Genomic DNA, 15,128 nt, shown 5'->3' with positions numbered 1-15,128 from the left:
GTGGCGCAGCGGTTTGGCGCCTGCCTTTGGCCCAGGGTGTGATCCTGGAGACTCGGGATCGAATCCCACATCGGGCTCCCGGTGCTTGGAGCCTGCTTCTCCCTCTGCCTGTGTCTCTGCCTCTCTCTCTCTCGTGTGACTATCATGAATAAATAAATTAAAAAAAAAAAAAAGAACATATGAACTATGTACTATTAAAAAAAATTTCTATGAGCTTTTTTGGGAATCTGCATAATCTTAGAATTTATTAGGGTATATATTTATAGAGAATTATCTTTGGAGAAATAAGACCAAATTTATCTGTCAATAGCTGACATTTTTATACCTCTCATTAGGTCACAAACACTAATGCCCACAATGAAGCTACAAAGATAATAAACATAACTGAAATGGGCCAGGCAGATTGAAGTCATCTAGAATATCTATCCTTTGTCTGAAAAAGTAATAGCAGATGGTTATTCTGTGGCAATATGAGCCCAGTGATGCCTGAACTACTGATATCTTAAAATAAAGACAAAATCCCAGTAAGTTAAAGTTCTTTTGTGTATCTTAATAAATTGATTTAAAAGCTTTTATAGAAAGGCAGGAGACCTAAAATAGTGAGGACAATACTGAAAAAGAAAGTTGGAGATGTACACTGGCTGACCTCAGGACTCATTATAAAGCTACAATAGTCAAGATGGTAATATTGGCAAAATAATAGGCAAACAGATCAATGGAACAAAATAGGGTACCCCGAAATAGACCCACACAAAGTCAAGTGATCTGCCACAAAGGAATAAAATCAAGCCAGTGGAGAAAAGATAATCTTTTCAACAAATAGTACTGGAACAATTGGATATTTCATATACCAAAAACCAAATTGAAAGAAAATTAAACAAAACAACCAAACACCTTGAGAAGCAGACCTTATACCTTTTTGTAAAAAAAAAATCTCAAAATGGATCACAGACCTAAATGTAAAACATAAAACTATAAAAACTTCTGGAAGATAACAGAGGAGCAAATCTAGGTGATACTAGGTTTGACAATGAATTTTTAGACCACAAGCAATTTTTCCTTCATGAAAGGAAAAATTGGTAAACTGTGACATTATTAATTTCTGCTCTGCAAAGACAATGTTAAAAGAAAGTAGAAACGAGCCACAGACAAAAAAGTATTTGCAAAACACACATCTGATAAATAACTTGTATTGAAAATATACAAGCATTGGAAACTCAATGATAAGAAAATAAACAAATCAATTGAAAAAAATAAGCAAATATCTGAATAGACACCCTATTAAAAAGGACCTAACTGGTGGAAACCAAGCATATGAAATATGCTTAACATTATATTTCATCATGGGATTGCAGTGAGAGCAATTATAACCCTAGATACCTATTGAAATGGCTAAAATCCAAAAAAAAAAAAAAAAAAAAAAAAAAAAACGGTCATACCAAATGCTTATGAGGATAAGTAGCAACAGGACATCCATTGCTAGTGGGAATACAAAATTACAGAGACACTTTGAAAGATAGTTTGGGAGTTTCTTACAAAGGTAAACATAGTTTTACTATACAATATAGCAATCAATTTTCAAGGTATTTACCCAATTGAGTTGGAAATTTATGACCAGACAAAAATCTACACGTGGACATTTGTTTATAGCAGATTTGTTCATAATTACCAAGCAATCAAGGTATCCCACAATAGGAGAATGGATAAACAAACTGCAGTGTATCTATATAACGGAATACTATCCAGCTAGAAGAGCAAATGGACAATGGAACCCCCCAAAGACATAGAGGACCCTAAATGCATATTCCAAGTTAAATAAATCAATGTGAGAAGACTATATACTGTATAATTCCAACTATAGGATAGTCTATAGGAATATAGACTATATATTCTATATATAGAATATAGAATATATAGAATATATATAGAATATAGAATTCTATATATAGAATATAGAACTATTCAACTATAGGAAAAGGTACAACTATAGAAATAGTAGAGAAACTGTTAATTTCCTAGGCTTTGAGTTAGGCTTGATGGGGGAGTGATGAATAGGTAAACGTTAGGGAGTTTTAAGCTTGGTCAAACTATATGATACTGTAATGCTGAAGACATGATGTTATGTATTTTTAAAACCCATGCAACTGTACAACACAAAGAGTGATCCTAATGTATACACTATTGACTTTAATTTATAATAATGTGTCAATATCACTTAATTAATTATGACAAACGTATCATCCTCATGTAAATTGTTAGTCATAGGAGAAACAATGTCAAGGGAATGAGGAAAATCCCTACTATTCAATTTTTAGTAAATTAAAAAAAAATTGTGTTAAGTGGGTTAGTTTCCTGATAAAAGAAAATATAGTTGAGTTGAATTATTGGCTCTTTTATGGATAAAGAAGTGGTATTGCACAGAGGCCAAAGGTGAATCTTCTTTAGGTCATAAGGTAAAATTTGTAGATCTCGATACTGAGGAAGCTGTTAAAATATAGTGTGTGTGTCTCTGTGTGTGCGTGTGGAAAATAGTATAGTATATAGTATTATATAATATATGTAGTTGAAACATTTCTGATGAGGAACATGTGGGAGAAGTAGAGCATTTAAATATATAAGACTCCATTGTGAAGATAGCTATTTATAAATGTACATTTTGGGAACTGTCCATTTCAGGAAATTTATTGTTAAGCAGCATGATCCTTCAAAATATTCTCATTTGATTTGAAAAGCCGCTTTCACAAAAGGAAATGACACACACCATCAGCAGTTTTTTAAAAGTTTTGAGACATTTTTTCTACAATATTGGTTTAATAAGGATTAACACATTTCAAAAACTCTTTCAATATTTTCATTGTGAACAGTGTTTATATTTGTTACTGTAACAACCAGAAACAGATGTGAAAAGACTGAGAAAGTGTGAATTTGTCTTTCTGCACACAGAGTACTTAAAGGACAATTACCACTCCAACCATTAACTGGAGAATTGGTATTATTTTATTTATTTATTTATTTATTTATTTATTTATTTATTTATTTATGTATTATTTTATTAATTTGCGCTCAAGCTGTGGAGTTGGGTCAGGCCAAGGAGGACTAACAACAGTGTTAAAATGTGTCCCAGATCTCCTCCTACCTCACCTCCTCTCTGTTCCTCTATGCCTCACGCTATGACACAATTGGACCTAATATCCCTTGGCAATTCACCATCCACACCAATCCTAATTTTTAAGATTTCATGGCCTCATTTTCTCTACTTTAAGGTGGTACTTTGAGTTTAAAAAATGCCAGATTACATGTTAATTCCATTTAATGCATTAAGCTGAAAAAAGCCTAAATTAAACCTCCATAGAGGGATGTGGATTTTCATAGGGATGTGGAACTATCACATTTTACCTTAAATGAACTTTGAATGATGGAAGTTTAGTCAACAGGCAGGTCAGAGGATATCACCATGGCTGGGAGAACTTCCTCCAAGCTCACTTAACCATAGACTACTGTAGAGGTGTCCCAGCTTTCGGAGTGGAATACATGTGAAAGGTGGAAGAGAAGCTCTTAATTCACACAGAGTTTTCTCTTGGCTGTGTTGAACCAGGATTTTGTAAATTTTTTTGCTATTCCACCTAATAATGTTTTAGCAACTTTGGAACAAATGAGTTCTAATGAGTCTTTAGGTTGAAAGACACCGTTTTATTAGCCTGATAGTAAAAATGAATAATGTTGGGGCCTGGATGGCTCAGTTGGGTAATAGTCCAACTCTTGATTTTGGCTCAGGTCATGATCTCAGAGTCATGAGATGGAGCCCTGCATTGAGCTCTGGACTGAGCTTGGAGCCTGCTTGGGATTTTCTCTTCCTCCTCCTCCTCCCAGCCCCCCGTCCTGGTCTGTTCACTCACTCTCTCTTTCTTTCTGTAGTAAATAAATAAGTAAACAAATAATAAACAAATAAGTAAAATGAATAATGTTGGTTATACAGAACTAGAAAATGCATTGGGTGAGGTAGGAGGATACAAGAGCTCTTCATTTACACAGAGTCTCAACTCTAGGGACAAACTCTTTGGAATGTTGTTAGAAATTAAAAATAGGGGATGCCTGGGTGGCTCAGAGGTTGAGGGTCTGCCTTTAACTCAGGGCGTGATCCTGGAGACCTGGGATCGAGTCCCACATCAGGGTCCCAGGGGGGAGCCTGCCTCTCCTTCTGTCTATGTCTCTGCCTCTCTCTTTCTGTGTCTTTCATGAATAAATAAATAAATAATCTTAAAAAAATAGAAATTAAAAATAAAGAGAAGGCTTAGAAACAGCCAAACTTATTGTTATACAAAACAAAATTTAATGTAAGTTCAATTTTGAAGACAATAGATTTTTTTTTCAGTACCTTCTACAGCCTAACTTCTCAAAACTTATATGTTTTTTAACACAATTCTAACAGCCACAGAAGCAATAGACAAAGCAGAAGGAAGTGAAATAGGTAGTAGTGGAAGACAAATTAAAAACGTTAAAAAGTTACTGGTGATAATGTTTAGAAAAATTACTGAGAATATTTTCTTGTTCTTTAATGAGAAGTCAACAAGTCCTACAGCCAAAATGAATGACTTATCACCCCAAGCTTCCATCTATTGCTTTGTATCATGATGTCAACAACAGCTAAGAATATTTTATCATAATCCTAGAAACTTGGGATGGAGAAACCTTTTAACAGTCTATAAGTTTCACTGGTAACTTTCCATTTTCTTTCCTTACCTCCTCTCTATCAGAGTGTCTTACTAGGAAAAAAAAAAAAAAAAAAGGTTCAACCTACACCATTTATATTTTCATAAAAGATGTGATTCTGTGTTTTCTCTTTACAGACCCAGGACTGCATAGGCAGCTATATTTTCTGCAAAGACCATCCAATGTAGTAGCCATTGAAGGAAAAGATGCCATCCTGGAGTGTTGTGTTTCTGGCTATCCTCCCCCGAGTTTTACCTGGTTACGAGGAGAGGAAGTCATCCAACTCAGGTATCACAAATTGAAGACTTTTGTGAAGTATATGTCACTCTTTCTCTAATTTGATACGGGTATCTAGTAATACTAGAGTTTTTGATGATAATTGATTTCCCCCTACATTCTTTGACATTATGCAATATATGAAAGACATTTACCCAATGGGATTAAAAGATGGGAAACAGACTCAAAATCTATGAGACCAATTCGGAAAAGAAATTGAGAAAGCCAGTGTTGCTGTTGAAAAAGCCCTATCCAAAAAATATTCATCAAAAATACATTGGAGGATCTCATCCTAAGGAAGTGGTATAGACAGTGAAATATTTATTAAGAAATTAAAATTTTCTGAATTGAAATATATAGCTTGTCATTATAGGGTCTGTGCAATTTTTTTTCAGTCCCAGTTATATCTTTCACATTCCAGATGTAACAAATATTTGAGATAGGACAAAAGGAGAGCATGGCTAGCTTTGAATTATTAGGCATTTGTTTTAAGACATAGTAAGAAAGTAAACTCTTAATAGAATGGAACACTTAGTCTGAAACATTTTGATTAAATGGATTTCACTTAAGAAATTAATTTCATTGATTTGGAGGTCTCCCTTTCAACACGTTTATTTTCTATTACGAGATAGGTTCACAGACAATAACTTAAATCTTTAAATTTCATTTGCCATCTGTATTTATATAAGAACACTCTATGGTGTAGTGTCACAGTGCTTCTGAGAATACTGAAGCACGTGAGAAAGCTGGTTGCAGCACTAACATGCCAAAACGTGTTCTCTGAATGCAACCAGACGTTGTCGGTATAGTATGAAATGTGGCTTTGTACAAAGGTCACTAGATCAGATGTCAGGACGCAAGACATTGACTCTCACTGTGGGGAATCACTTCTCTGGACCTCATGGTCCTCAAATCCAAAATGAGAGAATTGCACCAGATTATCTGTAAATTTCTTTTCAGTATTAAGCTTGGTTCCAAGTTTAATCTATTTAATTTCTTTGATCACTGCCCATAATCTTCCAGTGGGAGTGGTTTACCTCAAATGAATTTTTGATCAATAAATGTTGTGTTATCAAGGCCTCATAAAATAGTTTCTAATTCTAATGCTATCATTTGATCTTCCGTAGAGTTTATTTGAACCTCTAAGTACCTTGCCTGGTATATAAATATGTATTTGTACATTTATCTACTCTCTAATTTTATATGTCTGTGCCTCACAGGTCCAAAAAGTATTCCTTATTGGGTGGAAGCAACTTGCTTATCTCCAATGTGACGGATGATGATAGTGGAACTTACACCTGTGTTGTTACATATAAAAATGAGAATATTAGTGCCTCTGCAGAGCTCACGGTCTTGGGTAAGTCAATGGCATGAGATTAATTTACACTGTCCTTTTTCCAAAATACATCACCATGACACTCTAAAGGCTTATCCCTGAATTGCTTCCTGTGTTTATTAGTATGAAGTTGCAAACTCCCAATATTCCATACATGTCCTTGCTCTCCTTTGATTCATTGTGTAGGGGTTAAATGCAGTGTTTGAATACTTGCTTGTTGACTAAACTTCAGACGCATCACTCTTAAGGCTAATTATTCCAGTGATACAACTGAAACCTATGAAAAATTATTATTTAACAAATGTGTTAAACAGCCAATGAATTAAATAACAAATGAGAGATTCCCAAATATTTTATCTGGGGAAAATAAATGAAGGAATAAATGAGAGAAATTGCATAAAGGGTATACACTTGAATGGAAAAGTCAGGTATCATTTGAGATGACAGATAGGGTTCCTGACACTAAGTTCAAATGTCTTGGTGAGATTGTTTTCTTAATATGGAAATGCTGTATATGCTATGTTGAAGGTGAACCATTATAATCGAATACATCTAAGGAAAACTTGTGTAGAAAGAATCTAATTTTAAAAATTTAAGGGGCTTGGATGGTACATATTATTCAGAAAGGCAGGGTCACTGTGCATCATTGCAAGTTCATAATTGTTGTATGTGGGAGGTACACATCATTTATCTTTTACTCCAGATATTTTTTTTCAGTCAGTTTCATTTGAATCATGTCATTTGGAGAAGGTGCTTTACCATTTGAATTGCTTTTTCCTATAACAGCAACTACAACAAAAAATGTTTCCCGGTCTTAGGATTTTTCCTTCTGGAATATATATATATATATTTTTACCTTGTAAAGAGTACAGGAAAAATCATAGTCTCTTTAAAAGTTATTCTACAGAAATGAAGAGGTATGGTACGCTGATTATATCTGTTAACCTCTACCATAATATTACTATGCTGTCCATTTTACTTTTTGGTTTTCAAGTTTATTCAGAAAATGCTTTAATCTTCAGATAGGGCAATGATATATGTAAGGGATGAGACAATGGAGTTGTTTGTTCTTTGATCAAACCATAAATATTAAGCTTAGAATAGGCAAAGGACTTTAATTTTTTTTTTTTTTTTGGTTTTAGAGGTAGAATTATTCTAGCTAAAATAGCTTGTCTTTAAAATGGCAGCAATTTAGTATAATCATTTTATATGGAAGTTGTTAGTGAAACAAAGAACTTTTACATTTGTTGTACCAAAGTACAGCAACACAGATTAGCTATACAGAAATCATGTTGTATTGTATAGTACTGATCATAAGGTAAATGCAGTTATAGAATTACCTGGAATTTTTAGCGATCATAAGTAAACTTCTAATCGCTAATATATGAGGTCAAACTTCATATCAAATTAATTCATAATATTTGGACACATGATGCTTCATTGATATCTAAGCCAATTGTATATAAATTATGATTTCTGAGAATAAAGAACAGCGAAGAAATATAGGTACATGCATACATATATGCACACACTGATTCGTAGCATCTTCTGTGTGTTCCCGTGCACATCAGTATGTTCTCCAGTTCTTTATTGTTGAGCATTGCCTTGTTTCCAAGTTCTGTTAAACACACACACACACACACACAACAATAGCACTGAAATGATTATTCTGTATATTTGCTATTTATTTGCTTATATGCTAAGGAAAAGTGTCACAGAAGTGTTCATACTCACACCAGCAGTGCAAGAATTGCCTATCTTCAAAAGAACACATTTCTCTCAGATTCCTCGGGTGGCTCAGTGGGTTACACGTCTGCCTTCGGCTCAGGTCATGATCCCAGAGTCTTGGGATCCAGCCCTGCCTTGGGCTCCCTGCTCAGTGGGGAGCCTGCGGCTCTCTCCGTCTCTCTCTCTCTCTCTCTCTCTCTCTCTCTCTCGGCCTCTCTGCTCTGCTTGTTCTCTACCTTTATCTCTCTATAATAAATGAATTTAAAAAAGAATACATTCCTACCAATATTTGCCTGCCTAACAATTTTATAAAATGGAATCTCTTTGTTCTAATTTGCATCCTTATTAAATTTGGGTTTCTTTTTCATGGTTTTACTGGACATTTGCATGTACTAGTTTGTGAGTTAGCCATCAATCTTTTTGACCTTTATACATTTATTAAAATATCCATCTTTATTTTATTGATTTGCAGGAACTCTTAATGTAGGAAGAATAGTAACTATACTGTGTAGGCTCTGTCTGTATGCATTTTGATGTTTCTGTTTTTCATTTTTATTTTACATTTTCTATAAGGTGTCAAGTATTTTTCTTTATGGATGCTGGCTTTGTTGCTGTTAGACTCACATTTTTATTCTAAACGCATCACTCTATTTCCAAAAATTTCATTGCAGATTACATGTTCAATGTGTAAATTAGAAGCAATATTAATTTAAAAAACTAAGTAGAGTTTTGGGTCTTCTTTTAAAAAATTCTCTTGGTAACTGGGTATACATTTTAAAGATCTTCCACAGACCTAGTATGATCTATAACTATTATAGAAGGTATATGATTTAATTCAGGAAATGATCATAATACTGTTTTAACTATTCTACTCAGGCTTTAAAATGAATGTTGATATAATAAAATCTTTTTTTTTTAAGATTTTATTTATTTATTCATGAGAGACACACAGAGAGAGGCAGAGACACAGGCAGAGGGAGAAGCAGGCCCCATGCAGGGAGCCCGATGTAGGACTCGATCCCGGGACTCCAGGATCATACCCTGGGCTGGAGGCAGGGGCTAACCCCCTGAGCCACCCAGGGATTCCCCTGATATAATAAAATCTTTGATACAGTATTTGGCTATTCTGTTATAGAGCTGAGCTCAACTTGCAGGGCTGAGTTTATATGGAAAATATAATTTATTACTTTTTTTAAGTAAAAGATGCAAAGAGCTTCATTAGCAGTGTTATTCATTAGGTTTCATTAGCTTTAAGAATTTTACCATAGTGTAAATTCTTCATAAGATAAAAATCCCACAAGAAATCCCAAGTTGTGGGAACCCTGGGTGGCGCAGCGGTTTGGCGCCTGCCTTTGGCCCAGGGCGCGATCCTGGAGACCCGGGATCGAATCCCACGTCGGGCTCCCGGTGCATGGAGCCTGCTTCTCCCTCTGCCTGTGTCTCTGCCTCTCTCTCTCTCTCTGTCTCTCTGTTACTATCATAAATAAATAAAAATTAAAAAAAAAAAAAAAAGAAATCCTAAGTTGTGTTTACAAGCTTTAATCATGCATTTTATCAGACTTTTGTTTTGCCTTTCAAGTCAATGGTCCTTTTTTGTACTTGAACTGGCTTTGAATGTGAACCTGCATGAACTAATAGACTTTTCAAGTATGATATCATTTTATATACAACAAGAGAAATTATGTGGTCTTCCTCAAGAGTTTCTGAGTTAATAAACATTAAATATCGTTTAAAGCATTTACACTATAAAATGAATTTTAAAAGTTCCATAATAATTAAACTTCTTGGGGAAATCTGTAATAGACAAGATTAAGGACAACTTGTCTAAGGTATGTGAAATTTAAATTAGTAATAGATGTGTTCTTAATAATAGCCATTTATGTTAATGTTTCTGATCTATTAGAATATTCAATAATACAGTACTGGTGGATGTATTTTGAGTACATGTATTGCACTAGGTTCTGAGAAAGCTACAAAAAGTTTGAAGTCTGGCTTCAATGGGCTTGTAGTGTAATTACAAATTCAAAAATCAATTGCCCTAATCAATTTAGAGTAAGTTCCTTTATTCCCCCCTCCATTTTGCATGTTAACGTGGACTCTGTGAAGATATGAAGGGCTGATAGTCTCTCTCTCATAAAAGACAGAACCTAAAGAAGTGGTGGCAGGAGAAGTGCTGAAAAGGAGGTTGCAGAGGGAGGTTTTCTGAATACTGTTGCCAGCTTATATGCTGTCTAAATCACCAGTGCCATGGTTATTTTTTTGAACTCTGCTTTTTAAAAAAGAAGTAAAGAATGGTATTCTATCCATTATTACTTTCCAAATAACCAGCTTTTTGGCACAAGAATTATAATCACCCTAATAAACATCCAAGAGATTTGCTACTGCCTTAGGTCTAGATTGATCTGATGTTTGAATCAATGCAGAAATGCATACTTTATTTTATTTTCTTTTAATTTTTAAAGATTTTATTTATTTATTCATGAGAGACACAGAAAGAGAAGTAGAGACACAGGCAGAGGGAGAAGCAGGCTCCCCGGGGGGAGCCCATGCAGGACTCCATCCCCAGACCAGGGATCACACCCTGAGCTGAAGTCAGACACCCAACCATAGTGCCATCCAGGCATCCCAGAAATGCATACTTTAACAAAATATTTGATAAGCAAGGAATGGGGAAAAGGATATGATCTGATGTGACTGAAGAGTGTGGGGCCAATGAGAGTCTGGTAGGGGACTGGAAAAGTGGTACAGATCCTGAATGGTTTGCTAATGTGGTTAGATTTTTATCTTTTTTAAAAAAATAAATTTATTTTTTATTGGTGTTCAATTTGCCAACATATAGAATAACACCCAGTGCTCATCCCATCAAGTGCCCCCCTCAGTGCCCGTCACCCAGTCACCCCCACCCCCCACCCACCCACCTCCCTTTCTACCACCCCTAGTTCGTTTCCCAGAGTTAGGCGTCTCTCATGTTCTGTCTCCCTCTCTGATATTTCCCACTCATTTTCTCTCCTTTCCCCTTTATTGCCTTTCACTATTTTTTATATTCCCCAAATGAATGAGACCATATAATGTTTGTCCTTCTCTGATTGACTTTTTAAGGGCAATGGAAAAACATGGGTTGGTTTTTGGGTTGTGGCTTATAGCTGTTTCATCTTGGCCAGTTATTTAACTCACCAGTCCTCAATCCCTTCACTTGTAAAGAATGATAATTACTTCCTCATAGGGCTTGATGATTGCTTAGGTGTGAAATTTGGGAGAGAAGGCTTCAGAATAGGAGGCATGGCTTTGGGTGCTGTGGGAAGTAAAGAAATATAAGATGTTCTTCTAGAACTCGGCAGAAGCCTAAAGCAGAGTTGTAAAAATTAAGCAAGAATGAAACAACAAAATGCCATAAATATTAAAACATCCTGTGTACCCTCTCCATACCCAGTTTTACTCACCTGTAACATGTACAAAGCAACAACTGGTCCCCACATAATTCTCATGAGTCCTGGAAGAATTATATAATGATGTTCTAATAACACAGAGAAACTAAATTGGTCAGTAATCTCAAGAAAAACAGAAAAATATTAGGTTTGTGGCACAAGGATGGCGTCCAAATTTGTAAAGCATTTTATATTTTTTAAGCTTCCTCCGGTCCCTATAGTCTGCTATCCATCTTTTGGCCCAGCTAGATTGTGAGAAAAACCAGATACCACGTCTTTTCATCTTGGTCACTCAAAGCCTTGGCTTGTTCTCTGGCTCATCTGTGTTTTAAACGTAAAAAATACAGTTGTATGTGCATTGCATATAAATTATCTAGCTTTCTATCAAAATATTTTATAAGCTTTTTATGGAGACTTGTATTTTTGTAGAACATTGTTATGGACCGAATTGTTTTCCCCCAAATTCATATGTTGAAGCCTTAATCATCAATGTGACTCTATTTGGAGATAGGACCTTTAATTAAGGAGGTAATTAAAATTAAATGAAATCCTAAGAATGAGGCCGTAAGCTAATAGGAATGGCGTCTTTTTAAGAAGAAGAAGAGGCATCAGAGCATTTTTCTCTCTCAGCACAAACACATAGAAAATGGAGTATGTGGGGACAGAGAGAAAGGCACCATCTCCAAGCCAAGGAGAGATGTCGCACCAGAAATCAACCCTGCTGCCACCTTTATCTGAAACTTCAGACTCCAGAACTGTGAGAAAATGAGTTGATGGGGTCTAAGCCACTGAATCTGTGGTGATATTTTGTTAGAGCAGCTGGAGCAGATGAGTATTTCCACAGAAAGAGGAACTCTACTGTGTATTATATTGTTGAAAAGATGCTGATTACTTTTATAGAGGCATAAGCCACAACAAAGAAGTATATTACCAACATTTCTTACATATTGTTGGTAATGACAATCTCAAATTTCCAAGAGTGTGAAAAAAATGTCGTTCTTATAAGTGCAATGAATCAAAAGCCATTTCTCTGTTTATGTACTAGGTTATATGTAGTTCCAAGATCTGAATGTCCCCTTGTTTATTTTTTTCTTTAACATCATCATCTTTTTATTTAGTAATTTATAAGTATAAGGTACTAACATTTTAGAGCCTATAATTTTGAATGATCTATCCCAACTTTAATAATAAATATATCATTAACTGAAGAAAATCTTTTTGTTTTTTTTTAATTCAATTCTTAGATATGCTCTATGAATTCAATTTACTACAACAAGCATGCAGATGTTCTCACTCCATCAACTCTCAGATGTGTCTAGTAATGGAAGGAAATATGATAATTAAAAACCGATATGGTTTTGTGTCCTTTTATTTTTTATATATGCTTTATTTTTTAATTATCTTTTTTTTCTGAAACATATTTGATGTGTTGCTACTTTCTGAACATGTGTAACTGATCAAGTAGGGAACTGACCCATCCATGTGTTTGGAGAGTAACTGGCACATTCACCTCCATTAAGGTGTTCGGTTGCCTCCTTTATGAATTTGCTATTGGATCACCCATGTTGGGTTTTTGACTTAGGTTCTTAGCTATAAATGGAAAATAGTTATCATAAAATATGTTAATAAAGATAATATTTAACACATCTATTACAATATATACTTCTTTGTTTGAGTGGAGTTCTAAATTTACTACATCGCTGCTTCTCCCCAAGTAGCGGTCCCTAATTTTCATGTCTATCTATAATTGGCCTTTATAAGCAGTAACCTCTTCACCCACACGCATTTAATGGTCATTACCTAAAAGCAATGCCTTAGGTAAGTTTATATTGATTATCTTTCACAGGGTAATTACCAAATGGATCATAATAAAATCAGTTAAGAGTTTTGTTTTTTTTGTTTTTTTATGTAGGAATATGATACCAAATATATGATAAAAAATGCATAAGACAGAATTAAATTTAAAAAATCAAGGTTGTCTATTTGCTGTTCCTTCCTATAACTGTGGTGATTTTTTATTGTAATTACTTTTTCACCTGAAATCACAGCCCTTGTATGAGTATGCAAAAGTTCTATACCAAATGATGTTTAGGAGATTCTATTGAATGCACATATGTATCAGAAGAAGAAAGGTGGTATGTTCATGCTATTAGAGTAAAATAATTTGGTATGACAATGGCAGTTATACTGTCTGTGCAAATGCTAGTTGAATTTGTGACAGGATTTATTTACTCATTACACAGATATTTATTTAAAGGCCTACTATGTTGATCTTTAGTCTCCTTTCCTCTTTCATTAGAGAAAACAATTTGAACAGGTTTTTTTAATTTTAATTTTAATTTTTTTTTTTGCATTTATCCTTGAGATGGCTATGGATCTGATTTTGTCCTCTTCTCTCAGAAAGATGAGGAAGGAAGTAGAGGCTCAAGAGGGAAAAGCAGAGGCTCTGCACTAATTCAGAGCATTAAAAAGGCAATCTAAGGCTATGATTTTAATTAGCCCTAACAGTCTCAGCAAGGTGAATTGACCATCTGTGGTTTAGAAGGAGGAGAACTGCTGACAGTTGTGGAAAGTTGCCCAAAAGGGCGTTCTATGCCAAAGTTGTCCTGAAGTACCAGAGGCACACATTATCCCAGAAGGAGTTTGACTGTTACAGGACTCAAACTAAATTATACAGGAGTGTTTTAATTAAAGTTAGCAAGAGCTAGCATCCGTTGTGCTTGCTAATTTCGAAAGGCCAAGGAGCAAAGCACATTTCTTCCTATGCTTTCTAAGGACTTTTATTGCTGACTTATTATTTAATATATCTAGATATAATCATTTTAGTGATTGTTTTACATAGTAGGGTGTGGACTTATCTTTAATATGACCTAGTATATTTGAGCACGAAACCACCAGAGCATACTTGTATTCATACTCCTGAAATTTGGACCATAAGACCGAGGCTCCTTCCACCACTGTGGCAGTGTGCCTAAGGGCAAAAATCACCCACTTGAAAACATGTCTTTAAATGGCAGATTCTATTCAAGTAAAGCATTTGGAGTTCTAAATATACATTTGTTGATTTATTTATCACTTATTCAAGCTCTGTGTATTGAAAATGCAATGAGTTTCTTGCCTAATGCTATAAAATAGCTTTGAGATACAATTCACTATAATTCACATACAGGACAACTTCACATTTAAATTGCTACAATTGACTGGTTTCGGTGCAATCACAGATGTTTGCAAGCATATCTGACCACATTGAATTTTAGAGCACTTGTGCCCTTTAACTATCATTCCCTCATCCTCTTATTCTCTCTGTTCCCTCTACCGTACAACAGCCCTAAGCAACTACCTGTCTACTTTCTGTCTCTGTAGATTTCTCTATTATGGACACTTTGCAAAAATGGAGTCATAGAGTATGTTGTGTTTGTGACTGGTTTCTTTAGCTCAGTATAATGTTTTCAGGGTTCAGTCTTACTATACTTTATATCAGTAGTTCATTTCTTCTTATAGCCAGACCATATTCCATTGTAAAGATATGCCACATTTTATTTATTCATTAGTTGATAGGCATAGGATTGTCTCTACTTTTGTGTATTTTTTTAAAAAAGAGTTTATTTATTTATTCATGAGAGACACAGAGAGAGAGAGGCAGAGACACAGGC

The 15,128-nt window shown here is 34.9% G+C and overlaps 1 protein-coding gene across 5 annotated transcripts in view; it reads left to right on the top strand.

Annotated features, from left to right (window-relative positions):
- Nucleotides 1–15,128, top strand: part of DCC (DCC netrin 1 receptor) — a 1,087,181-nt gene that overhangs the window by 510,898 nt on the left and 561,155 nt on the right. For all 5 annotated transcript variants that reach the window (XM_038525972.1, XM_038525971.1, XM_038525970.1 and 2 more), the window contains 2 exons: nucleotides 4,848–4,998; nucleotides 6,207–6,343. In XM_038525972.1, coding sequence (XP_038381900.1) covers nucleotides 4,848–4,998; nucleotides 6,207–6,343 — 288 coding nt within the window. The remainder of the gene's footprint in view (nucleotides 1–4,847; nucleotides 4,999–6,206; nucleotides 6,344–15,128) is intronic.

Source organism: Canis lupus, chromosome 1 (genome assembly GCF_011100685.1).
Source record: "Canis lupus familiaris isolate Mischka breed German Shepherd chromosome 1, alternate assembly UU_Cfam_GSD_1.0, whole genome shotgun sequence".
NCBI classification, from domain to species: domain Eukaryota; kingdom Metazoa; phylum Chordata; class Mammalia; order Carnivora; family Canidae; genus Canis; species Canis lupus.
This window is presented reverse-complemented; position numbering and strand designations above follow the sequence as displayed.